Source organism: Eublepharis macularius, chromosome 9 (assembly GCF_028583425.1).
Source record: "Eublepharis macularius isolate TG4126 chromosome 9, MPM_Emac_v1.0, whole genome shotgun sequence".
Classification (NCBI taxonomy): domain Eukaryota; kingdom Metazoa; phylum Chordata; class Lepidosauria; order Squamata; family Eublepharidae; genus Eublepharis; species Eublepharis macularius.
In genome coordinates this window covers 23,558,087-23,585,599 of record NC_072798.1, presented here as the reverse complement: position 1 = coordinate 23,585,599, position 27,513 = coordinate 23,558,087, and the positions used below count along the sequence as shown (strand labels likewise).

Genomic DNA, 27,513 nt, shown 5'->3' with positions numbered 1-27,513 from the left:
TAGTTCAGTTTTCCCGAAGGAATAGAAATCCTAATGGCAGCGGCTCAGTTCACATAGATCAACAGACCATGATTCAGAATTGCATAACCAAATTTCAGGCTTCTGTTTCTTCCTCCCCTTCTTTTTTGTTGCAAGGCAAAACATCACTTACCATTATATCCCAGCCAGCAAATTAAATTGTATCTCTAAGCCACGGTCACAAGGGGACTAGGGAGGAAAAAGAGAGCAAGCATGCGGTTTATTTGTGTAATAAACTGACCCAGCATGTGCCGCCTGTTTCTGTTATGGAAAGAGGAGGAAAAGGATGGTGGGAGGTTTTTGCCCTACCATCCTCCTTACTTTCTAAAAATAGCAATGACATGAATCTGCAGTTTCTAAATTTGCTTGCCCGTCACTCATACTGCCTTGCTAGTAGCGCCATCTAGTGTTGTCTTTAGCTCAGTGCATGCTGACAATCCTGGCGATCCATTCAGAATCCCTTTAAAATCTGTGACAGATGTGGTACACAGATAGCACTGCTTCTGTTTAGGAAACAGCATCATGGGAGGAAAGGTTTGGTAAAACAATAAACAGGGGGGAAAAAACCCTGTGCAATGTGATGTCCAGTATCAGTTGTGAAAAATATCAGCACTGCAGCCATTTAAAGCTCAAAAGACTACAAGCCATTAAACAAGTGTTGTATAGAAGTTCCCAGTTAAGGCCAGGATCCTAGTAAGAATGGCTGAACTTTTGATTCAGTGTTGTGAGTGGTTGCAGACTCTGGGCTAACCTAAAATGTGAGGGCTAAAGCTGATCAACAGCACTGACCTGCTTGAAGGGATACCGAAGGGTTAGACAAATTTGAGACGAATGTCCGCTGAGACAGCTAAAAATTGCTTCCACATTCAGAGGCATTCATATAAAATACTGCTTCCTCTTAATTTAAGTTTCCAGGTTTCTTAATTCTTGTTTCTTGTTGCAGTGATTCCATATAGGACGGTGATAATCCCCATTAAAAAGCTAAGCAATGCAATCACTACATCAAACCCGTGGATTTGTGTTTCTGGAGAACTGGGAGATACTGGAATAATGCAGATTCCGAAAAATGTTTTAGAAATGACGTTTGAGGTGAGTTTTATACCTTCACCCCTAATGTTGTAGATTCCAAATACTGGCTACCGTTGTTTTTTTTAAAAAAATACTACTTATATTTAGAGCAATTTTTTAAAAACATGCATGTAAGCTTCTTAATTGATAATGCATTTATATAGATTCAGTATTGTAGTATTGACCTCTTGTTGTTTCCGGCTGCATTCAGACACCGTACCACACCTCTGCTTGTTCATCACAGGCATAAGCATCGTTTCTTTGCTGTGCCTGTGCTTTGCACGCCCTTCCCCCTGCCTCCTCTCCTTGCACGTAGACTGCAATTAAATGTTTCCTGGTTTGGGAAGCCTTCCATCAGACTCCAGTGTGCTGTGATGTCTGAATGCAGGCTCTTGGGCAAATCATTGTTCGCCTCTCAAAAAACAGATTCTAAGCCTCACTTTTAATCCCAGTGTGGAGTCCTGCTTTGTCAAGAGGAGAATCACTCCACTTTGCCAGACTTCCTGTTTTTTGAATGTTACTTCTTGGTTCCAGGCTTCCCAAACCAGGAAGACTGTCATCATAAGAACAGCCCTGCTGGATCAAATCTGTAGTCCATCTAGTCCAGTCAGCCAGTTATCCTGGAGTGCCAACAAATGGGGCATAGAGGCCAAGGCTTTCCCCTGATGCTGCCTCCTAGAGCTGGGTTACAGAGGCTTATATCTTGTAAAGAGGGAGGTTCCCCTTAACTATGCCTAATAACCATTGGTTGGCCTGTCCTCCATGAATCTGTCTAACCCCCCTTTTAGTGCCATCTGTGCTCGAGGCCATTGCTACCTCCACTGGCTGTGAATTCCACAATTTAATTACTCGTTGAGTAAAGAAGTGTTTCCTTTTGTCCGTCTTGTATCTTTTGCCCATCAGCTTCGTTGGGTGCTCTTGAGTCCTAGCATTATGGGAGAGGAAGAAGAAGCTCCCTGTATCCACTTTCGCTACTCCACGCATCATTTTGTAAATATGTCTCCCCCGTATAGTCTTGTTTCTGAACTAAAAAGTCCCAGACTCTGCAGGCTTTTCTCATAGGAAATGTTTCCAACCCCTTGATCATCTTGGTTGCCTTCCTCTTTGCTTTTTCCAGCACTGCAGTATTTCAAAGGAGGCCTCACCATGGCTCTATATGCCAGGGCATTGCAATATTTGCCATTTTATTCTCAGTCCCATTCCTAATAATCCTCAACATGCAGTTTGCCTTTTTCACTGCCGATGCGCGCTGGGTTGTCATTTTCATTGAGCTATCCACTATAACCCCGAGATCTCTTTCAATCATGGTCTGACAGTTCAGAACCCGTCAGCATATGTTTAAAGTTAGAATGTATTGTTCCAGTGCGCATCACCCTGAACTTGGTTGTTGCCCACTCCCCCCCCCAAAATTTGGATAGCTCCTCCTGTAGCTCTTCACAATCCACTTTGGTTTGCACCACGCACCACGCTCTGTACATGAAGAAAGGCAGGAGGGAGCATGAGATTGCAAGAAGCAGCTGTATACCTATCAGCACAGGCAGAAGTTTGTTCTTGAGACCTGAATGTGGCCTTAGTGTGTGTTTAATATATATTGTTGAAAGCCATCTTTCATGCAAATTGCGGAAACAAAAATAAATATAATTTAAGATATTTGCCTTTTGCTACTTAAACTTGGGTTGCTCCGTGGGAGGGCTGTGCTATATCCTTGGGGCAATAGAAAACCTTTCTGTCTTTGTCATCATCTCCTTAAATGCTGGGAACAAATGCGAAGAAGGGGAGGATATTATTGTCTCTCTTTCCACCACTTATAAATTGACATCTTAGTCATTCTTTAGGAGCGCATATGATTCGCATAAAAATAATAAACCAAAGCTGCACTGAAGATCTCCATGTGTTTACAGGGAAGTTTCTTCTAGAGATGATGGATTTTGTGCAGCTGCAACAGAGTCCATGAATATAACAGAGGGAAGCAGGAAGGGTGCTTTCCCTTGCCACAGCTGACGGTAGGAGGGTCCTGATCAGGCACACAGAACCTGATCTCAGTCTGTGCCTCCCTCTGCATATTTTAGCATCTCTCAGTTTACCAGTCATATTTAATAATGTTATGTGAGCACAGTAGAGAATGCATAAATGTATATAAAGCCGTAACACTGGTTGCTGTGGTCTTGGATTATGAGGGGTTCATATTCATCTCAAAAATGGGATTTGGTCCCAAATTCAGGCCAGATTCTATTAAACCACTTGTAGCGTAGCAAACTTTGGATTAGAATCCACAGAAGAAAAAGGCCCCACTGTCCTTCATGGAATCATGTTGACTTCGTTCTTACATGCCATTTAGCATATACGCAGTTCAGCAAATGAGAGCTGCTGTAGCATAGTGGTTGGGCTGTGAATCAGCACTCTGCTAATTCGACTCCCACTACTGCCATGAGCTCTGCAGGCAGCCTTAGATAAGCCCCTCCTCTCAGCACCAGCTGTATTGTGGGGATAATAATAACACTGACTTCATTCACTGCTCTGAGTGGGGCACTAATCTGTCTAGAAGAGTGGTATATAAGCATATTGTTGTTCACTGTCCGTCTTCTGTGCAGCCCCACATGGGGGACTGCGCCTGCGCAGGCCTGCCGACCGGATTTTTCTTTCTAGCAAACGTCCACTAGGGGGCGCACGTCCGACCCAATGCGCATGCGCGGCCGTTTCCCGCCCGAGCGACATTGGGTGACGTCGCCCCCTTTCCCCTCAGTTTCTTCTTTGCCGCCGACCGGTAAAGATCTAGCTGTCCGCTTTTCTGAGGAAACTTTTTTTCTGAAGATGTCTGAGAAGTCGCTTTTTAAGCGCTGTTCCACCTGCTCCACGAAGATGACGAGGACGGACGGTCACTCCGTGTGCCTCGAGTGCCTGGGAGAAGGGCACATCGTCGGAAAGTGTGAGCACTGCCAACGGTTCACCCCGAAGGCGAGAGCTGAGAGGGCGAATAGGCTAAACGCCCTGCTGTGGAGAAGGGCGATGCGGGCTTTGGGGGCCCCGGGTACCCCAGGGGGGCCGCCACCGGCTGGTGGGACGGTTGATACCCCCCCTGAGACGGAATCTGTCCGGAGGGCCGCCTCCACTTCGCGTTCCTGATCGCCGGATCGCCGACAAGCCCAACGCCCGACCCCGGATCCGAAGGAGGCTGCGAGTTCCGCGTCGGGTCGCAAGCCCTCCACTCCACAGTCGGATCCGACTCGGAAGCGGCACCGTTCCAGGTCCCCATCGAGGTCAGAACCGACCGGCATATCGGCTCCGAAGGTGCCGAGGACTTCGTCAGATCCGAACATCCCGGCTGGGTCGGTTCCCAAGCCATCGGATCCGACTCCGACTCCGACGTCATCGACTCCGAAGCCCGCTGAATCGGCTCGCACTGGTCGTGTTCCGAAGCCGGGCCCTCGGTCGGATCCGAAGGTGTCGGATCCGTTGTCTCCGTCGCCGGCTCCGATTGACCGGAACCGAAGCTCCGATCCAACTTCAGCCTCCAAGGGCGGAAAGAAGTCGAAGAAAAAATCTAAGCACCAGCATTCGACGTCGGTCCAGACGGATGAGGTCCTCTGGGAGAAGCCCTCAACCCCATCACCGCACCTGTCATCTCCGTTGCACCACTCTACTGATGGCGATGGTGATCTACCCGACGCTCCACCTCGGGCTGCCGAGACGTGGCATGCCGATGACTATATGGTGAGGGGGGACCGGCCTTACCACCTTCCTCGGAGTGGCTACGACAGAGAGGGCTCCCTGTATGCCAGCTCTCCATCATTTGGCAGGGAGTATTGGGGTGACACTCGGAGTGAGTTCTCCCACTATGGTTCTCCTACACGCGTCTCACCTTACCAACGTGCAGAGCCTTATCAGTGCCCGAGTCCTAGCCCACCATCTGACCCGTCCCCAGATGACATCATCATTGGGACTGGTCGTGTGTCACCCTCTGAGGACTACCGGCTCTACTCTGAGCAGATGGTCAGAATGGCCCGTTCTCTCGACATCGAGATATCGGCCGTAGATCCTAAGCCAAAGGACAAAATTCTTCAATATGTCCAGTCCGGCAACCCTCCGACTATTGCCTTCCCGTTCACCGAGGGCTTGGTGGAGATCATTCACGACATCTGTGAGAAGCCGGCCTCTGTGTACCTGACGTCCCGCAAGCTGGAGGCCCTATACAAGACGCGGGATGACGTTTGCACATACCTCTTTGTGCATCCGCCTCCTTCTTCCCTCATTACAGAGGAAATGCAGACCCGCCAACGCCAGGGGTCTTATACGGTACCCATTGATAAGGAGAGCAGGAAACTGGACTCCCTGGGCAAGAAATTATACTCCTCTGCTGCCCTGACGCTGAAAATCTCCAACTACTCAGCCATCATGGGAGCATATCAAATTTTCCTCTGGAACCGTATGGCGGCCTTCATGGGAAAACTGCCGGCAGACCAGAGGGTGTTGGCAAAGGTGATCCTTGATGAGGCCCTGCGACTGTCTCGGCAACAAATAAACGCGGGCCGTGACACTGTTGATACCTCTGCGAGGGCGCTAGCTTCCTCCGTCGTCCTCCGCAGACACTCGTGGCTCCGCACGACTGCGTTGCCGGTCGAGACACGTAATAAAGTTGAGAATCTGCCCTTTGAGGGTCAATCCCTGTTCTCATCCAAGACGGATGACTACCTCTCCCAAAAACGCAAAGATCGGCTGACAGCCCGTTCCTACGGCATTCTCCCAACCAGACCATCCACCGAAAATCGGTTCCAGTATCGCCCTTCACAGGGCTATCGTGGTCGGCAACAGCGATACCAGCCGTATCCCCGTTATGGGTCCTACAGGCAATTCCAGCAGCCTGCAAGTTCCTTTCAGCGCCGGAGACCTAGCTACCGCCCTCGTCGCGGTCCCCAAGCCCACGATACCAAAGAGTCAGCAACGCAGCCAAAGCAGTTCTGACTAGAATTTGAACAGTCTGTCAAGTTTGGGAACAGATTGGTTCAGTTTGCCTCTGCATGGGCAGAAATTACATCCGATAGTTGGGTTCTTACAATCATTAATGTTGGATATAAAATTCAGTTTGATGTTTACCCAGTGTTGTCTCTTCCTGACCACTCATTACAATCCTCTTCTGATAATTTACAGGCTGAGGTTGTGGCACTGCTGGAGAAGGGGGCTGTGCGGGAGGTGCTCCCTCAGGACCCCCCCTTAGGCTTTTACTCCAGGATGTTCCTGGTAGACAAGAAAGATGGAGGGGTGCGACCCATCTTAGACCTCCGGGAACTGAATAAATTCGTTCTCGTCAAGAGGTTCAGGATGCTTACCTTGAACACGGTCCTCCAGTTAATGCCCGAGGACATGTGGTTTGCTGTCCTGGACCTCAAGGATGCATACTTTCATATTGCCATCCATCCTGATCATTGGAAGTACCTTAGGTTTCTTTGTAACAATAAGGCCTACCATTACCAAGTGCTTCCCTTTGGTCTCTCAACAGCCCCACGAGTTTTTTCTAAGTGTATGGCTGTGGTAGTGGCTTATTTGAGGGAACGGGGTTGTACCATCTATCCCTACCTTGACGATTGGCTCCTAGCAGCTCCCTCTGCTGATGCACTCCTGGCCCAGATTCATACTGTGATGTTTACCTGCTCCAGATTAGGACTTTTGGTTAACTTACAAAAGTCTAACCTTACCCCGTCCAGACGGATACTGTTTATCGGTATGGAACTGGACGGTGGCGTGAACAGAGGTTTTCTGCCCAGGGAGCGTGCTTTAAAGATTGGCAGGATGGTGAACCTTTTTACTAAGTGCAGGTTCCAATCCGTGACTGCGATCCAGAGGCTCCTGGGCCTCATGGCCTCCTCTACAGCTGTTACCCCTATGGCCCGGTTGCACATGCGACCTCTCCAGCTGTGGTTCCTGTCGGTTCATGATTTTGAACACGAGTCCCAGAGTAAACGGTATTCCATCCCCAGAGGGATTATCCGGGCCTTATGATGGTGGCTTGATGAGACTAACCTCCTTGGGGGTGTTGCGTTTGGGTCCATCCAGACCGAGATCACAATCTCGACTGATGCCTCCACAGTAGGATGGGGAGCCCAGTGTGGTGCCCTGAGGGCACATGGGATTTGGTCAGAGCAGGAAAGGAGAGATCATATTAACCTGCTAGAATTGAGAGCGGTCCGTTATGCCCTTATCGCATTCACAGACACGCTGCAGCAGAAAGGGGTTCAGGTGCTCACAGACAATTGCACCACGATGTTCTACCTGAACAAGCAAGGGGGCACTACATCCAAGGCCCTCTGCGACGAGGCCGTTCGGATCTGGAACTGGGCCGTGGACAGAGGCGTGTTCCTTCAGGCGGTCCATATTCCCGGCACCACCAATGTCATCGCAGACAAACTGAGTCGGATGCGATTCGACAGCTACGAATGGACCGTAGCAGACAATTACCTGAACGCCATCTTTTTGGACTGGGGGTTCCCGGACGTGGACCTCTTTGCGGCAGAGGCCAACAAGAAGGCTCCGCAATTCTGTTCCAGGGGAGGGCTAGGTCACCGCTCCCTGGGGGACGCGTTCCAGATACGCTGGACAGGGCACCTGTTTTATGCCTTCCCTCCGTTCCCACTGCTGTCTCGGGTCGTCAGCAAAATCCAGAGGGATGGGCCGCACTTAATTCTGGTGGCCCCCTTCTGGCCCAGACAAGCATGGTTCCAACATGTCATGCAGCTTTCGCAGGGGTCATATTATCGGTTCGCACTGAACCCGGACCTTCTGTCCGACAAAGGGGTTTGGTATCACGACCTACCCAAACTCAACCTCACTGCTTGGCACATTCGGGCACGGAGGGGATGTCTGACAGGGTAGCTGAAATTTTGCTGAATGCCCGTAGGGACACCACTCGCAGGTCATACGCAGCTAAATGGAAGCGTTTTGAGGCCTGGGCTGCTGACACCGCAGTTAATGTTTGGGATTGCCAGTTGTCTTTTATTTTTGAGTTCCTCCTGTCCCTAAAGGATGGGGGACTCTCTAATTCCTCTATTAAAGTTTATTTGGCTGCCATTTCAGCCTTCCACCCAAAAATAGATGGGAAGACAGTGTTCTCCCACAGTTTGTCGAAGTCTTTTTTGAAGGGGTTGTATAATATGTTTCCACAAGTCAAGGAAATTGTTCCCCAATGGTCACTGCAGGTAGTGTTAGCGGGACTTATGACATCACCCTTCGAACCACTGGCTACCTGTGATTTGAAATGGTTATCCTGTAAAGTGGCCTTCCTGGTTGCCATTACATCTGCTCGCAGAGTTAGCGAGCTTGCTGCCCTGAGGTGGGATGCTCCCTTTTTGAAGGTCCATCAAAATAAGGTGGTGCTGAGACCTGACCTTCGTTTTAGACCCAAAGTGTCCACTCAGTTTCACACCTCACAGGACATTGTCCTACCTATCTTTTTTCCTGACCCTTCTGATAACTCTGAAAGGGCTTTACATTCCTTGGATGTGAGAAGGGCTATTTTATTTTACCTCCAACGTACATCACAGTTTAGGAGTGCCAAACAACTGTTTGTGTGCTATTATGGGCCCAGGAAGGGAAAGGCTGCTACAGCCCAATCAATTTCCCGTTGGGTCACTCAAACTGTTAGAGCCTGCTACTCGCATGCTAAGTTACCTTGCCCTTTGGAAGTAAAAGCTCATTCCACCAGAGCGCAAGCTGCCTCTGCGGCCTTCCTTAGGGGCGTGCCCTTGCAAGACGTCTGCAGGGCTGCGACGTGGTCGTCTTCTGACACGTTCGCTAAACATTACGCACTAGATGTGTGGGAAAGGAAAGAGGCTGCTGTTGGTAGTGCAGTGCTTCAGTCTCTTTTTCGGTGAGAACACATGCCCGCCTCCTGGGTAAGTGGCTTGTGAGTCTCCCATGTGGGGCTGCACAGAAGACGGACAGTGAAAACAGAGTTGCGCTTACCGTAACTACTGTTCATTGACGTCTTCTGTGCAGACACACAACCCTCCCTCCTACCCCGCTGTGTTCTTCCAGATAATGTGAAGGCATTCGGCGGCAAAGGAGAAACTGAGGCGAAAGGGGGCGACGTCGCCCAATGTCGCTCGGGCGGGAAACGGCCGCGCATGCGCATTGGGTCGGACGTGCGCCCCCTAGTGGACGTTTGCTAGAAAGAAAAATCCGGTCGGCAGGCCTGCGCAGGCGCAGTCCCCCATGTGTGTCTGCACAGAAGACGTCAATGAACAGTAGTTACGGTAAACGCAACTCTGTTTTGTTTTTTGTTGTTATTACTGTTTTTGCCTTGAGATTAGTTCTGTGGAAATTGAGCAACATATTTTCCTCACACAAAGCATGCTCATCATGGCCTGCTTACTGTGGCACCAAGTCATGTGAACATGGTAATACAATCGATAGAATTTCCATATCCTCTCAAATGCAATATGTGGATTCACATATTCAGCTGCCACACATAAGGTTATGGTCCATTCGTGCATGACTGATGTTTGCTGTACTGTACATTGCTGACTGGCATTTCTCCTTGTGAATGGAGATGACAGAATGTTACATCTGAGGCAATGTTGGTTGGTATGACTGTTTGATCCATGGTGGTAAAGATTGCAGTAATTCATTCACACATGCAGACCACAAAGTGCCAGACATACACAATAGGGCATGCTGGATCCGTTAGAGTACACATGTACCATCTTTAAAGTTCAGAGGAATAAGGACTGCTATATTTGCTGCCTTGAGCACACAAATGGCCTATTTTAACTGCGCTGTCATTTCTAAAACTGTCTTTCAGATTAAATTTTTCTTTTTCTCTTTACAGTGTCAGAATTTGGGGAAGCTAACCACGGTTCAGTTAGGCCATGACAACTCAGGGCTGTTAGCCAAATGGCTGGTGGATTGTGTCATGGTCAGGAATGAAATCACAGGACACACCTATAAGTAAGCAACGAAATCTCAGCGAAATGTTTCTGTCGAAAATTTATATAAATGTATATAAAATATAGTCTGCCTTTCTCTCTGAGACTCAAGGCAAATTACACATTGTAAGCTGATACAATCAATGCCTGGGACATTCAATAAACAATAAAATGGAAATTTGAACTAAGCAGAAACCCAATACAGAGCTGAAACAGATCATAAGCAAATCAGCACAACCTATTAAACGGCACAGAGAAATATCAAGAAGGAGCATAATTACAGCGTACGGCAATGCACAGTAGTATTGAGTCAACAACCCCTATTCCTTTTCCTTACAGCACAGTCCTATTACCTGTATTAAAAAGCCTTTTCAGTTTTCCATAGTAGGCAGAAAGCCAGGAGAGTGGGAACTTTCCTGACCTCTTCAGGTAGGCCATTCCGTAAACTGGGGGCCACCACAGAGAAAGCATGTTATACAGGCAGCTGTTGATTTTGCCCATTTGCACGGTGGTAACTGCAGAAGGCCCTCTTCAGATGGGTGAAGCTCCTGTGGTGGGGCATAGGTAGAGAGGCAATCCCATAGATATAAGGGACCAAGGCCATGAAGAGCTTTGTATATGATAGCCAAAACCGAGAATTAAGAGCCAAGCTACGTGACACCTTACACAGGTTGGACACTTGTCAGCTTCCCTCAAGTTTTGATGAGAAATGTAGGCGTCCTGGTCTTACAGCTTGGCTCTCCATTACAGCTGCAAGACCAGGATGCCTACATTTCCCGTCAAAACCTGAGGGAAGCTGACAAGTGTCCAACCTGTGTCAGGTGTCACTTGTAGCTTAGCTCTAAGTCTGATGGGAAGCCAGTGGAGTGACTGCAGAATGAGAGCAATATGTATGCTTTGCCTAGGCCCTTATAATAATCAAGCTGCAGCGTTCTGCACCAGCCGGAGCCTCTCACTGTGTGTGTTTAAACCCTATAATTTCAGAGCTTCAAAACACAGTGAAAACCCCCCAGTGTAGTGTAGTATAGTGGTTAGAGTGAGATCTGGGAGACCTGCGTTCAGATCCCTACACTATCCTGGGAGCTTGCTGGATGACTTAGGCCAGTCACTTTCTCTCAGCCTATAACCTACCTCACAGGGTTGTTGGGATGATAAAATGAAGGAGAGGAGAATGCTGTAAGCCTCTTTGGGGGTCCTCCTTGGGGAGAAATGTGGGGCATCTATGTCTAAATAAATTCTGGGATCACAAAATTTAAAAAGAGAAACGAAAAAGAGAAAAATATTGGAGATGTTTCCATTTTTTTTTCTGCATACAACTTCAAAGGACCACAAAGAAACACAGAAAAAATTATGGCCACAACTTCTTGGAAGTCTTTAATTGCTGGTTCCCCTTTACAGTTTCTGATAGCTCTCATAATGCAACAAAAAATCCTTTAGCCCAACTGGTACCTCTTTAGAACAAAAGTCTGGAAAGATTTGCAGATGGCTATTAATTATTTCTATCCTACCTCTGTTATGTGAGCCAGGGCTTGCTCAGCATAAGGATAAGACAATTTCTTTGAGCACTCAAAAGTTCTTCAGTATCTGTAAACAGCCTTGTGTCGCCTTCATACAAAAGAAGTTCGAGGTGCCATGTGCTACTCTGTCTCCCCTGTTTGTTCCCACAACAACCTTATGAGGTAAAGTCAGGTGAAAGAGAGTAACCCAGAGAGTTTCATGTCGGCATAGAGACTTGAATCTGGCAATCCCAGCTCTAGTCTGAGAGTCTCTAACCACTACTCCAGACCAGCTCTTTTCTTCCTTCTCAAAATATAGGCAGCCTCCCCCCCTTCCTCTTTACTCTCTAAATCTTCTTAAATTTTGTTATTTGACTTTTCCTGAGCTGGAGTATCAAGGATGTCCTTTTGTGTTGTACATATTTGAAAATGACATACAATTAAAAAGCAAGCAGACAGCATTTAAATTTCTGGCCTTAAGCTGTTTTGGTGAAATCGTGTCGTTCCACAGAATTACAGGATGCGTTGTCAAATATACAGTGTCTGATGTAAGTATGCAAGGGATCATGCCTCAAGAAAGAAGTTAAAAAAACTCAAGACTTCCCAGGGTTTTTTTCAAATAGCAGCACCACAGACCTGAAATGTCAAAAGAATTTTTTCACTGTTTTAGAAATATGGAATTCTAATTAAGTATTGAAGTAATGATTGCAAAACTATCTCTGTGGTGTGAAAATAGGAAGCTGTCTTATACCAAGTCAGAACGCCATTCCTTCCAACTCGATATTGTCTGGCGGCAGTTCTCAAGGGCAGAGATCGGCAATCTTTAATAATTAAAGACCCAAACAACATCGCAATTGAGAACAAAAGATCAACAAAGAGTCAGTCTAATACAGCCCATTTATGTAAATGAAAATACACAATTTAGCTTTACAGATAAATGACATGTTGATTAGTAATCCTGTAAAGTTCTTACAGCCCAAACTCTTATGGTTGCAAGTTCTTCCTTATTTATTTAAAAAATTTCTGTCTTGCATGGACTCAGGACCAATGCAGCTACCAGGCTATGAGGACACAAATAATGTCAGTGCACTTAGCAACATCCAAACTCAGATGAAAATGCCCACATTATAAATTAAAAACGCTCACGGTTTTAGAAACAGGCAGGATAAAAAAGAAACACATGCCGATTTAAAACAAACAGCCAAATATGCTGAAACAGTTGATAGCCAGTGAAGGCACCCTCTGCACCCAATCTGGTAGGCTGTTCCAAACGACTAGGCCCACCACAGAAAATGTCTGTGATCCAGTTATAACCAGTAGAAAGCAGCACAGACAAGTTCTCACAGTAAGTGATAAATACGCATAGGAGCACCCTATGTGATTGTTGTAGTGCACTAGCATAAATCTGCACATCGTTGGACTTGGATTCTGGCAGCTCTTCACCTCTCTATCATTTCACTGCCCATAAAGCATCTCTAAGATAACTTTTATTCCCATAACAAACCTTTTTCCTGCCATTCGCTTCACGTAATGTGCATTCTAGCCTTGCACCTACACCTCCACTATAGCTTAACATAAAGATTTCATTTTCTTTTTAAAAGGGACTTATTTGGGTCTGTGCTGAGCCTCATTTTGGCTCTGGAGCCATAGGTTGCAACCCCTTGCTCTAGGGTCTTGGCCAAGAAAAGGCCTTTCCCAACTTCTGCTACCCAAGATGGATTGAACGGTGATAAATGAGCCGCCACTTAGGTATGGCCTCTCCCCTCGAAAATGTATTCTGAAAGTGCAGCGCTAACTCTGAAAAATGTACTTGTCCTGTACTGATGTCATGTATATGGATTGCAAAGCTCGGATGACTTGAAACAAAAGAATGTGTATTTTTCTTTCCAGAAGAAGCTCGTGTGAGCCTATCACTAATTTTTTTTTTCAAAAAGAGTCTAATTATAGCTCCCTTTTATACTGTGTGGCACCTCAGATTCCCGTGCGGGAGATGGTTGGGAAAGGGAGTGGATGACGGCAGCCTGGAGAGAATTCTTATAGGCGAGCTGGTTTCATCAACGTCCGATGAGGATTTAGGGAAGCAGTGCCGCACCCCACCCCAGCAGAAATCCCCAACTGCAGCCCGGCGGCTCAGCATCACGACTCTCACGGGGAAAAATACAAGTAAGGCTTAATCTCTGGTAGTACTGGGATCAAGCAGATAGTAGGGCTGTTGGGGGGAATGGTGGCATTTCCCCCTTTCATCCGCAAAATGGATCCAGTTTATTCCTTGCAAATGATGAGCTTTAATCTTCCAACTATGCCATTTTTTCCGGCATGTCAATAAATGCATGCCTGCAAAGAGCTGGGAGAACCCAACTTGCCAATTTTAGAACATTCCGCTTTTCAGAGTTTGGAGCACTGAATGTATACTTACTCGGGAGAAGATTGGTAAGAAAAGTTTTAAGAAAATGCCATGTTCCCAGATCATCAGAATCCATAAGTTTTGTTTATGTTGCTAGGGTAGTATGACTTGCTAAAATGCATGGAATTTGCAATATGATTCTGAGTAAATGCAAGCGTTTAATGTTATATTTGGGTTGCTATTTACTCCTCCTTTAGGGGGTCTGCAATGAAGCTGGTTTATCTTAAGTATTAGTGGCACACCCATCTGAACATTTTGAAAGCATTTAATGCCATTCACAGCCTTTAATCTGTGAGTGAACTGATGTACAACGGATGATTAATTGTTTTTTGTTGATCCCAACTTTAAAAAAAAAAATTTAGAACCCAATGCAGGACAGATCCAAGAGGGAATCGGAGAAGCTGTGAACAATATTGTGAAACACTTCCACAAACCAGAGAAAGAGGTATCTTCTGGAACAGGGACTATTACTGTTGCTATGTGTGTGCCAAAAACCAAATCTCTCATATTGCCATTTGAAAAGCCAAACATCTGGATCTGAAGGCTAGTCCATGGCTCCCCTTTCTTGACTTTCTGCTCCAGAGGTGGTTCTTCATGGGTTCAACTCTTTTATCCTGAGTCTGGGCAGAGCTAATTTCATAACACTCGAGAGCTTTGCCCTTCCCTTTAAGGGGGTGATCCCAAATAAAGCCATTTATAAGCACAGGGAAAGGTTGCATTCTCCAACCACTGGCCAAGCTCTCTTCCAAGAATTTTTCTCCTGATGTGGGATGGCCCCCAAACAGACCTGTGCTGTCTGTCTAACAGTTCTTGCCAAGTCATTGCTGTACCCTGGAATCAAAGGTGGACATTTCTGCCTTGGTGCAAAAATGGAAAGATGCTGAGATTATAGCTCACGTAGAAAATTTGTTGGGAGGCACCGCTAAATTGGAAGTGGGACACTCATCAGTGGTTTTTTAATATGTTGATAAGCGAAGCATTCTCAGCCATTCTTTCTCTTTCTGTAGAGGGGAAGCCTCACCGTTCTCTTGTGCGGAGAAAGTGGCCTGGTTGTGGCGCTGGAACAGGTCTTCCACCATGGGTTCAAGTCAGCCCGTATTTTCCATAAAAACGTCTTCATCTGGGACTTCATAGGTAACCAGCACACACGGTGGTCTGGGCACAGACCCTGAGCATGCATTACATTTGTGTTTTATCTAGTACTTGTGAAACTGATTTCCAGCATGTCTTTAAGCCTGCTGATTTGTGTTTTATCTAGTACTTGTGAAACTGATTTCCAGCATGTCTTTAAGCCTGCTGAAAAAGATTACATGAATTAATGGCTGGCCCAAACATTCAGCAGTAAATGGGCCATTTTCACATTGCTTACTGGCCACAGAACATCGCGCCAAGCTCCCAAAATGACAGCATCTTCCTGGCACGATTGGACGCGAGAACTGCAGTTCTCATGCAAAAATCTCACCAGGACGACGCTGTCGTTCTAGGAGCTTGGTGCGATGTTCCGTGGCCAGTAAGCAGGGTGAAAACGGCCTTGGTTATGATATCAAGGAGAAAAGACGGAACACGGGCAGCAGTTCTAGGAACACTTCCTTGAGAGACGCCCCTTTAAATAAAATTGAACTTGCTTTGAAACGAGATTGTTCTCATTGTTTGGATGTTCTCCCCTGGGCACCAGTGTATCTTTGGCCCTACCTGTCCTGACTTGTACATTGCCTTTGTGGCATGGTTCATTGTGTTCAGGACATGTGCAACATTGGTTAACGCTCGAAATGAGACAGGTGATGTGGCTGTATTCCATACCAGACCTGCAGCTCTGTGAAATAAAGTTCTTAATTTGCATGCTGGTGTAAAGCAAGAGAATGTAAAGAACACTTTTTCCACATTGGGATGCCTTCAAGGTGGTAATTACCTCGGGGTCCAGAACTACTGTGCCTCAGTGCTTTAGGAATGCATTTTGAAACCATAAATTAACTGGCTGTAATACAGACTGGCCCAAGCTGCTGCTCAGCACACCAATCGCTTAATAGCAGAATTGTTACTTATTAAATGAGGGAATGCTAAAGCAGTTGCCAGGATGTGGTACTTAAATGCACTAACGTATAATTTTAACTGCCTACGTTTTGCCCTTGAATAGCTGTTACTAGATGACTGGGGCTTTTCCATCTCTTGAGACTATAAAAGGCATTTTGGAGTGGTTGCAGCTGCCAGGTTCTTATTTTGAAACCTGAGCCTGATAGAATTACAGTGAATATGTTTGTATCTTTTTTTAACTGGCTCAGTGTCAACTGGAGTTAGGATTTTTTTTCCCTTTAAAAATTGAAGAACCGTATAACAAAAACTTTTGAAGGAAAAATAAACTGCCAGCTTTCCTCTGACTGAGCACTTTAGCAATCAAACCTTGTAACATGGAAAACACCGCGCTGTGTGTATGTATCTGTTTATTTCTTCAGCCATTCATTAGAGGAAGGCTATTAGGGCTGAAGGTTGATGTTATGATACGTGCAAGGGGGCTGCTGAACGCAACAGTCCCCCTCTCCAGGTGTCTGGTGGCAGAAGACACATGTTGTGATAGCTTATGAGTTTTCCCAGTACGGTGAGTACTGCTGAGAAGAGTGGATACATTTTCAGCCTGCTGACAATATGCATGTTGTACCTCTAGATGTTATAGGAGAAGGAACAAGAAAAGGAGAGCCTGGGATTCTGTTCTAGTCAGTCGCCAGTGTCTGCCGTAACATCCAGTTCTAAGGTGCTCTTGGCTGAAAGGACGTTACTCATGGCGTTCTCTTTTTCTTTCCCTTCACCCTCAGAGAAAACGGTTGCCTACTTTGAGACAACAGACCAGGTTGGAGACAGTGAAGAGGAGGTGCTTCTCCAAAAAACCTCCTACACAACATTCTGCCGCTATGTCAATGCCATCAATACAGCTCCACGCAACATAGGGAAGGATGGCAAGTTCCAGATTCTAGTTTGCCTCGGAACTCGGTACGTGTTGATCATTTACGTATTCATCATTCATTCCCAGTGCAATAAGTGTTGCCATCACATCCCCTAGGCACCTTAAGCCATGAGCAGCTTGCCCAGAAACATTTACACATTAAGTAGGAGTTTGAACCCAGGTTTCCATTTCCAGGTCCAACACGCTTTATGGGGACGTAGGCTTTTAATTTCTGGGAGAACCCCGTTTTCCCAGAGGAAGCCCCCAGCTCTCAAAAAGATGCTGATCTCCACTTAATTAGCAATAAACAGTTGGTGTTGCTCATTTAAAGCCTATCATTTTCAATGTGTTTTTGCCCTGCTTTTTTCTTGTTAAATTAATTTCAGGGACATGGTAAAGCAGTGTCAACTATGACCTCTCCTCTCCCACCAGTGATTCTCTGTTTTTATACCCTGCCCCCCAAACAATGTAGATTGTATCTGTCAGTAGATTCAGTATAGAGAAAAGCACCTAAAGAACCTGAAGTTTTGAGAAATTTGAAGCTTTGAATTAATTACATTACTGATTTTGACTGGCTAATAAATTTACTTATTTTATTTTTAACCCGCCCTCCCTGCAAGCGGGCTCAGGGCGAGGTACAACTTAAAAATCAATCATAAAAACAGCAACAGATAAAATACTGAACCCCTGATACAAGATCCTGGCGGGCCCAAGTGTCCCCAGATATATATATGTGTGTGTGTGAAATCTGATAAATCCCAAGTTAAATTACTACAGCTAGAATTGGCAGTCAATATATATGTAGCTGGTGTCTTTCCAGTAATGTCATCCAGCTTCTCAGCATATGTTTTATAATGTAAGATTGCTCAGTAATGTTATCAGTCCTACTATCTAAAAGAGCAGAAAGTAACAGGCTTTTTGTGATTAAATGCCATAATGCCTCAAGCATAGATCATAATCCCGTATGCATTTAACACAGGCTGGAACTCATTGATTTCAGTGTTGGGTTGTAACCCAACACTTCAAATAATCAAATATTAATTGACAAACGTCATCTAGTTTAGACAGACAGTAACCAGTATCATTTCAAATTGAGATGGTATGACCAAAACTTGCATCATTCAGAGCTGCAACCGCAAATAAATCTGTTGGCTTTGAAAGTTAACCTTTGTTGTTAAGACCCGAGTTGCTGTATATTTATTTTCTATTCTGTGTAGGGTCAAAAAACAGTTTGCGTTATCGCATACGGATTAAGTATTCTTTCAGAGAAATGTGAAACTAGACGGGTGTCAACATATTGCAGAGAAATGTAAATGTCACTAATGGTGCGTTAAAAGGGTCAGCCTCGTCAGAAAAGACTTATTAATTGGAATGGAAAGGGGAAAGTGTTGTGTGTAAGTATCTGGAGACCATGGGAGTTAAGCAAATAAACAAGAGAACTATAGTCTTCGAGGCATAATGATGTGCCAGTGAAGTGAGGCTGCATCCAGTCAACCCACACCGTCCATTTACTGAAAATCCCCAAAAATGGTAGTGTTTTTTAACCTGTCATTAATCCATTTTAGATGTTTTAGGGTATTCATTTGAAGAACTTCCAACTTTTCAGCAGTTGAATCCTGTGCTTAGGGAGCTTATTAGCTTATCAGAAATAAGCACAATGTTATTGAGTGGGCATTATTCCCAGGAAGCATCTTTAGGGTTGCATCCCTAACTATGGTTTGTTTCCTTCAGTCTGGAGACAATCCCATGTGTACCCTAAACTTTATTGTTTAGCTTGCTAAACTCAGCCTCGTCCCTAAAAGGACAACTAGAAGGATGTACTGGACTTGCTTATCACCTTGCTGAAATGCTGGAGAGGTAGCAAAACTGTCCTGTAGTTACATTGGTGAGGATGTGGTACTTTTTAACATCTGTAAGTAATGGTTTGAAACCCGTGATTTAAGTATGCACATGTAGCACTTAACACTAAAAAGAACAAGCTTCGGTTCAAGCATAAAGGGCCTCTGTGGGATGGTCCTTAAATGGCTTGATTTCTTCACTTCTTTGACAGGGATCACTTGCTCCCCCAGTGGATCCCGTTGTTAGCAGAGTGCCCGGCCATCACCCGGATGTATGAAGAAAATGCACTTCTACGGGACCGCATGACAGTGAACTCTCTCATCAGAGTCCTACAGACGCTGCAGGACTTCAACATCATCTTGGAAGGGTCTCTCATTAAAGGGGTTGATGTGTAGCATGGCTTTGCAGACAGCGCTCTGCCCCCTCCCAGGCAAATGGAAATATATCAAATTTGGGAGGAGAGGAAATCTATTAAAATGCAGTTGCTGCTGGTAGTGCCCCAACTGTATGTTACATATGGCTTGTTGATAGGAGGGAGTAGGGGGAACTCTCTCTCTCTCTCAGTATTGTCTCCTTACCGGTCTACCCTAAAGCTGCAAAGAAGCTACGCTGCAGTATCGTAGTTTTCAAAACAGAGGTTTAGTATAAAATAAGAGTATTTTCATGTGTTCAATGTGTGTAAATAGGCTGTCTTCTTTCAGAAATATTACCAATAAGGAACTTTTTTCTTAGAATCAGTGTTCTGACCGGGGATTGGGGTAATGTAGCTTAAAAAAAACCATATTTGTAGGGTTGGGGGCGGGAGGGGGAAGCATTACTGGTTAGTATGGGAAAAGCCGCTTGGTATGTAAATATTGTACAAAGGTAGCGGGGGCTTTTTTCATGTATTGCAAAGGAACACATGAAGACTCTCTAGGTAGCAATCGCTATACTCTTTGTGAATGTATACTGTTTGCTCTACTTGCTGGTATGTGTAGTTCCCTTGTTTATATGGTTTCGGGCGGGGGGGACATTTTTGCGTGCATCTAATAAGCTGTGAGTCCTAGAATTATGGATCTTCTCTGAGAACTTTGTCAGTTGGGAGACGTTGTGCAAAGAAACACCTTTACATTGGCTCTGAGGAATTCGTGAGGTTGAAGGAGGAATCCACCAGGGTCTGTTCTAGATTTTGAACCATCAGTTATGCTTTCTTCTATTCCTCCTTCCCTTTTGTTTTCCTCTTTGGGCTTTCATGCTATAGTTATGACACCTATTTCTGGAGACTTTCTTTAATGTTGCTTCGAGAAGGCAGTCCATTATTATTACTTAAAACCGAGTCCTTGATCTGCAGAACTGTTTTGGGAAGCTTGAAATGAGAAAGACTAATGGCCACTGACTTGGTCTTGTCTTCCTGTCTGCCAGAGAATATAGTCTGATTACCTTTGTTACCTTCTGTGGAAGATTGCTTCTGTGTGATGGTTTTTCCATGCCCTGCCTGCGACTTTTAGCTTGACTTGCAATGTGGCAACTTTCTCTGTGTTTGGGAGAGGACCCATTTGGAAAGGTGCATTACCAATGGAGTTACCAGGAGGGAAATTAAGGTGGGGCGAAGCTCTTGTCTTAAGTTACCTTAGCTGAGTGAAGGCATTACTTCTTCCCCTGCTGATCTGGTAGTAGAGGAATCTTGGGATTGTGTGGAGGGGTCAACACGGCTGCCTCCTCTACCTGTCTAGGAGCTGTGGTGATGCTAGCATTACAACTCCACCTCTGTTCCTCTGTTACTAAAGGAGCATGTGAAGGAATCTGGCCTCTAGCAGTGCATGCTTTGCAGACGCTATGTTGGACAAGTCCTTAAGAGTCTCCTGAGAATCGTCTCTAGTTCTGTGTTCTTTAGCCTTTGTTAAAGTAGGCAAACAAAAGGAACCTGAGCCAAAATATTATTCTGCCAAAAATGTCCTTTTCTTTTTAGTATCAGGCAGACAATTTAGATCAATCAGTTTAAGCACTAGTATGGAAACATTAAATGCTAAAGAATGGGGCAGCATGAAATGGGTATCTTAGCATGTTACCATCCATCCCTTCCGTTGATTTCAGACTTCAGAGATTTGACTTCAGAGTTAAGATGTCATTCTTATGACCTCTGGAACCTTATGAGGGCTTTCTGTGCCTGCTCCTTGTTAGACATAACCCAAATCTATGATGTCTGACAGCAGTCTACTTGGAAGGAAGTCCTTCAAGGAGAAGCAGTTGATTATATTGCCTCTTAAGGGGATGTTATACAAGTTCCGTGTCAGTGGTCCTTTTTTTTTCACCTTCCTGCCCAGTATAGCTGCAGGTTTTAAGAGAGCTAGAGCACATACTGTTGAAAGTCAAAATGCAAATTACACAATATAAATGTGTTGACCGAAGAAAACAACGTGTACAGAAGACTGTTGGAAAACTTATTTCTCCAGCTTGGTGATATTTCAAGAAGGCACGTGAACTCTTTGGTTGTAAGGCTGGAGTGACGTGTTTGGCAGTTTGAACAGACTTCCCAGCTCCATATTTGGAGGGAGGGGGGCATTTGCAGGGAAGATGTGGCGGGAAGGGGTAGTGCTTAATTCCCAAGTTTGCTTCCTCACAAAGTGGAAGAAAGCATTTGGGAGAAGGAGTGGGAAGGGAGGAGTTAAGCACATATCCCATGACCACTTTGAACGTTGCCGGCAAACACAAGTTTGGGAATCCCATGTTTGCCATTTCATGTGTGGTTCCGCCATAAAATAATCCCATCGCCTGCTTTCTTGCAAGTCTGTGACCTCCTGAAGTCAACCACTGGGCTTTTTAGCCAGGAACCAAGCGTTCAGCTGGAAACAAACAGGAAATGTTAACCAATGAGAAGATTCTGAGATGAGCGTTCCACACCCATCAGAATATGGTCAATGTCTCTGCCCACTAAATTAGGTGGTATCTTTTGCCACCGTAGCTGCTTAAAGCACATGAATTCCTATGCATCCAATTTACCCCAGAGCTTTGGCAGAAATAACGTGCCTGGTCTTTTTAGAAGCCTGCAACCAGAATTTCTAAAGGTACTTTGAATGCATGAACAGGATCACTCCAAATGTTTTTGACTGTACAACAAAACTAGCTAGTCATTTACGCACAGTCGTGTGGCTGCCTTAATTGTCAGCGCATATCATTGATCAGCTCAGAGAACTCCCACCCTGTGTTGGGAGAAGCCATGATTTGTGAGATCTGTAATCATTCCAAAATTTATATTTTCAGGGAGCTAATTGTTGAGTGGATTAATACACGCCGCCAATTAAAACTGACAAAAAGGAGGATTTGAATCTTTATACCTCTTCACTTGCCCTTCAAAATATCATGAGATATTCAGTGGAAAATGTGCTTTCAAAAGCTCATGTTTTTACTGCTACTAAAAACAGTTTCTCCTTCCAATACTTCCCAGCACTGTCCAGGCTACCAATATATTTGGGCTTTTGTTACTCTGTTTCTGCTCGCAAGACTTAGACAACCGGTTGTTTACCTATATTCTCTTGGTTCGTACTTCTGAATATGCCTCAGTACTTACAGCTAGGAAAAGAAGATGGACTTCAAAATGGGAATATGGATTGCAACTAAGTCATAATATAAAGGGACTGTCAAATAGCTTTGCTTTCAGAAATCACCAGATTGACCCAAAGCGGTGTTTTCACTGATGCAGCATTAAACAAGAAGCAACATACTGCTGAGTTAACGTGAATTCTACAAGAGTCCAGGGTGCACTTTGTTTTGACCCCTGCCATGACTCCCCTCTTGCTTTGTGTCTACTGGTCTTACACATTGCCGCAAGACCCTTTGGAGTCTCTTGTTGCACTGATGAGGTGGCTGGCATTTCATAACATTGGAAAGTAGCAATTGATAGACTGTCTGAGAGTGCTGGAAATTCAAAATAGCTGTCCACCCACATCCAGTCGCATGTGGTGCCACAGCTGAGCGTTTTGCCTGGCAATATGTGTGGTTTTTTTGTCTCCTGTAAAGGCATTAATTTGTCATCTTCGTATTTCACCAGATGGAGTGTGAGGTGTACTGTACGTCCCTCTCCTTTTAGGCAATAAAACACTGAGTAAGTATGTAGTATTACATAACCCCAAAGTATTTTTGAAGCATGAGATTATTTCAGATAGACTGGTCCATCTGACTCCTTCAAGAGTGCAGTTCTGTGTAACTTTTTTTTTGTAAATTCCTATCAAGTGCAACTTTTTGTTTCAATGGATAACTTTGATTAGCGGAAACAGGATGCAATCTATCAAGCTTACTGACGCCATTTTGTCCTCTTGGAAGGAGGAATCAGTCATGATTCTCTGAAGTTAATATACCCTTTTAGACATCAGTATTAATGAATGGAATCTTTAAGACAACCAAAGCTTTCTTGTAACCTACTCAAACAAAGTAGATTCCGTATTCAAGGAACTGTGTACGTTCTTTATAGTACTGCTGTATACTAACATAGTCAAAACTTGAAAGATCAATATATAAATGTGATAAGTCTTTGATACTAACCAGAATTAGTTGTATTCTGTATCAAGGAGGGCAACCTACCACTTTGTGTTACGACAGGATTTAATATTTTATTTTATTTTGCTCTTCAGTCCAATCCCAAATATACTTGCTTGGAGGTAAGTCCCATTCTATTTAAGAGGGTCCGGCTTGCAATTCAGTATGTTTGGGATTGGCCGTTAGTGACTTTTGGGGGGGGGGGATTTATAGAGAGGTGCTGGAGAATCATAATTACTTTGATTTCCCATCCATCTTCATCTGAATGAAAGTGTGTTTTCATAGGGAAATGCTATATGTTACACTGGAACTGTACAAATATACCTGGTCTAAGTTTTAAAAATTCCTCCCCCAACCACCCTTAAGTATTTTCAGAGTATGTTGCTATTATATTGTTATGTTTTATTTCTAAATTAATCAAGTCTGGATAATGTTAAGAAAGTAACTGTCGGTGAAAGTATTGTTGTCTCAAGCACTTTAGCATACATATCAAATGGAGATGGGTTTTTTTCAGGGTTTGGATTACAATTAAATGCAGCTTTTCATGCAATGGTCTTTGAAAATAAAACTGAGAATAATATGGTGCGTCACTTTTATTTATTAAGGCAAAAATAACAAAAATGCTTTTATTTGATTTATTGCATATATATCCTTCCTGCCTTCCATCACGCAACTTGACCAGACCCAAACCTGTTTAGCCTCAGCAGCACTGCAGTACCATGTGCCTCTTAAACATATCTGGCCTGAAAGAAACAAAACTTTCTCTGGCCCAACCCCATCTTGTCCTATACAACATGCAGGTAGGAAGGCAAAGTGAAGGAATTAAAATATCCCAAATGTTACTTTGGAATCACAGGAGCAGTTCTCTGCAGTGACATCGAAAACATTCTGCCTGATATATTCAGCTTGATAGAACTTGTACCCGACTCTTGTAACAGCAGCTCTGTCCTTTAAAGTGTTGCTTCCATGCATGTCATTGTTTCCTGCAGCAGACATGCCAAGTGATGACACACCTTTAAAAGTGTGTGTATGAATGTTCGGGAACTCTAGGCTAGAGGTCCTAGATGAGTGTCTGTAGGAGCATGTATGTCTCAGTCTCTCTCTCTTCTCTGCCCTTTCCCTCTGTACTGTCCCATTGCTTGTACAGAACCCTTGGGGTGACAGTTAATGAGGTGCCTATTATTATTATTTTTTCATTTATAGTCTGCCTCTCTCAGTAGGACCAAAGGCAGATTACAAGGACAGTTTTAAAAAAACTTTTCCAGTTCATCTGGATACAAATGACAAGATACAACATTTGAAAGCAACACTGAAAAGGAATTAGAATCTTTGGCCCTACGTAGCAGCAGTGCTACTTTTATATCTAAGCCAGGATGAGTTTTCAAACTACTCTAAGGAACCCTACAGTATCTGGGTTTTGCTAGTGTTAAGTGAAAACAGCATATACGTTTCCTAAAAGACAGTTCGCCCATCACTCCTAAACTTCCCCTACGTGCTGGAGGTACAGGGGAGTGTTTGCATGTACTCTTGGAGTATGGACCCTCGAAGGCACCCCAGAATTGTCAGCTACATGCAAGAGCTCCATGGCAGGTGTTCAAGTGTAGCAGACAAGAGGTGGAAAAGGGCTTGAAAATGATTCTAAGCCAGGTTGCCCCATTAATTTATGTGGCACCAACACTTGTATTGGTGGTGGAGAGTGCCCTCAAGTCATAGCAAACTTATAGTGACCCATGGTGGGGTTTTCATAGCAAGAGACAGCGGTGGTTTGCCATGGCCTGCCTAGGCAACCCTGGTCTTTGTTGGAGGTTTCCCATCCAATTACTAACTGAGGCTGACCCTACTTAGTTTCTGAGATCTGACAAGATCAGATTCTCCTGGGCTATCCAGGTGAGGGCAACACTTACATTAAAGTTATTTTCATCACGGGGGATAGGCATGCCAGTTATCTTTCTCTTTATTAGGATAGGTTCCTGCACTCTCCAACTTCGTCCTGTCCTCCCAAGGGGAAAAAACTGGGGATTGCACACGCTCGTGACTCTGATTCTTCTCCTTTTAAACTAGGAGATGGTCCTTTGGAAAAGAATCCAGCTATTCCTGTTGCTGGTAGCAACAGGATGCAGTAAGATGCAATGTGCTAATTGCATCTTACTGGAGTGGGCTTTGGTAGTCCTCCAGAGCTGAACACCAGACCCAGAAGCTTCACCAGGAGTAAGGATTAGGTGTTTGGCCTTTGGGATATCCCATCATCCCATCCCACCATCCCCTCACAATGTTCTTAGCAGACCAACTCATGGAAGCAAGCAATGACAGGGATGAAGTAAGGACTAGAACAAATACTTTCAAGTTCACGTGCCCAACAACCTCAAGGTTCAAGAGTTCAGTATTACACATGCTCACTTCTTCTACTCAGGGTGAGCACATACAATCGTTTTGGCTTTGAAAAATATTTCTGCATTTAATCTATTCAGTTTATGCTTTTAGAAATTGATATACTATATTGCACAGATATCCTTCAGAATAGCAGCAGGCCACTGCTGGCACGCAAACCAAATGTTTTGTTCAGCGCGCAGGAACAGCCCTCTACACAAGGCGCAGAGGTGCGCTCTTGGGGTGCTGGCAGTGTCACCGAGGCTCCGTTTTGTCCCAGTCTGCCAGGCCAAGTACAATCCTCATCTCCCCCACCAGCTCCTCCTGTGTTGCCCGCACAAAAGAACCTTCAGGAGTGGATGGGGGAGGGGGTCTGGCACTCTGAAAAGGTTATTTTTTGAAATCCAATCTATGGCATGAGGAATACACCCCCGAACACCAGTGGGAGAAAGGAAAGAAGCTAAAGGCAAAGAGCAGAAATAAGAAGATTGCTCTGGAACCAGTCAAAGCAAATAAATGTATCAGAAACGTTGTATATCAATAAATGGATAAAGGACCATGCTTTACAAATTTGGATCTTACTTGCTAGAAGCTATGGCCACAAGGTGCCATATTGGAGTCCTTGCTCTATCTGACCCAAGGAGCCTTCTCCAAAACGTGTGCTGCTGTGCATTATGGAAACTTGGAAGATGATAGCCAAGTGGCTTTAAAGCTTGCTATGAGTATAAAGAGTAGGCTGTTTTCCGAAGAGATGATTGCCTGCCAGCTGTGCTCATCTGCACCCAGAGCAGGGAGAAATTTCTTACCCCCCCCTAAAAATTATGGATTAACTGAACTACCTAGATTCACACCATGTCTTTCCTGATTACCCAAAACCACAGCTGCTATTCTGTATCACCAACAAGAAGATACTTGTTAAAGGAAGCACATCAATTGGAAGTCCGGAAGGAAATAAATCATAAACAGCTTATGCTAATCTCTCAATGGCTTTGGGAGACTTAAATCCAGGATACCAAACCTTTATGTCTGGTGGCTGGGCTGTGCAGCTAATTCTGTATGCCCAAATATGTTTGTATCTGACAAAGGGAGATTTGACTTGTGAAAGCTCACACCCTGGAAATCTTGTTGGTTGTACTCTTCTGCTACAGACCAACACTGCTAACCACCTGAAACTATCTGTATGCCCAAAGTATTCTTTTGGGGTGTGAATGTCAAATAGTTCTCCGTGTCTCAAGAGCACGTTCCTTTTAAAACTATGGAGAATTTCCCCAAACTGTTTATGATACAGCACAGGTGTTTGATGTTTTAAAAGTCAAACATTGCACTGGCTCTGCCCAGGTAACTTTGAGGTCAGAAAGGAATTTTGGCACTTTGAGGTCAGAAAGGAATTTTCCTCCAGGCTAGACTGGCCAGGGATTCTGGAGGTTTTTTGCCTTCCTCTGGCACTGAGCAGGGGTCAGTGGGAGGAGGGTCAGGTAGCTGTGAACTTCCTGCATTATGCAGGGGGTGGATTAGATGACTCTTAGGGTCCCTTCCTGCTCTATTATCCTAAGTTCTTGGCCACAGCAAGAGTTGCTATTGGGAACCAACCATTTGCTTTTCCATACCCTCCCCTTTTGAAAGGATGCTGGCCTTGAGCATGTCTTCCGTGGAGCTGTGGTTCAGGGGAGGGACTGTGGCTCAGCAGTAGAGCTAATACTTACCATAGAGAAGGTCCTGGGATTAATCCTTGCCATTTCCAATTAAAGACCGTCAGGTAACCAGACAGGACAATTTCGCCCTGAGGCCCATCAGGAGAGAGATTGCCCATCAATCTAGAGCCTAACCTTTTGAGCCTACAGGAATTTTGAGAGGGCGTAAGGTGTGGCTGATGCAGGAGGCAGAGCCAAACACAAGACATCCTCCCTTACTTTGCAAAGGAATTGCTGAAGGAGAATAAAGAGAGATGATGGAAAGTGA

General features: G+C 44.8%; 1 protein-coding gene across 5 annotated transcripts in view; it reads left to right on the top strand.

Moving 5' to 3' along the window:
• DENND5B (DENN domain containing 5B) overlaps positions 1-23,767 on the top strand; it is a 181,890-nt gene extending 158,123 nt beyond the window's left edge. For 4 of the 5 annotated variants that reach the window (XM_054988150.1, XM_054988149.1, XM_054988147.1 and 1 more), the window contains 7 exons: positions 962-1,107; positions 9,905-10,023; positions 13,473-13,660; positions 14,264-14,346; positions 14,909-15,035; positions 16,709-16,883; positions 18,887-23,767. In XM_054988150.1, coding sequence (XP_054844125.1) covers positions 962-1,107; positions 9,905-10,023; positions 13,473-13,660; positions 14,264-14,346; positions 14,909-15,035; positions 16,709-16,883; positions 18,887-19,070 — 1,022 coding nt within the window. In that variant the 3' untranslated portion in view covers positions 19,071-23,767. Of the gene's footprint in view, positions 1-961; positions 1,108-9,904; positions 10,024-13,472; positions 13,661-14,263; positions 14,347-14,908; positions 15,036-16,708; positions 16,884-18,886 lie in introns of those variants that run through there. The other variant, XM_054988151.1, reaches the window with a different exon arrangement.
• The last annotated feature ends 3,746 nt before the right edge of the window (positions 23,768-27,513 follow it).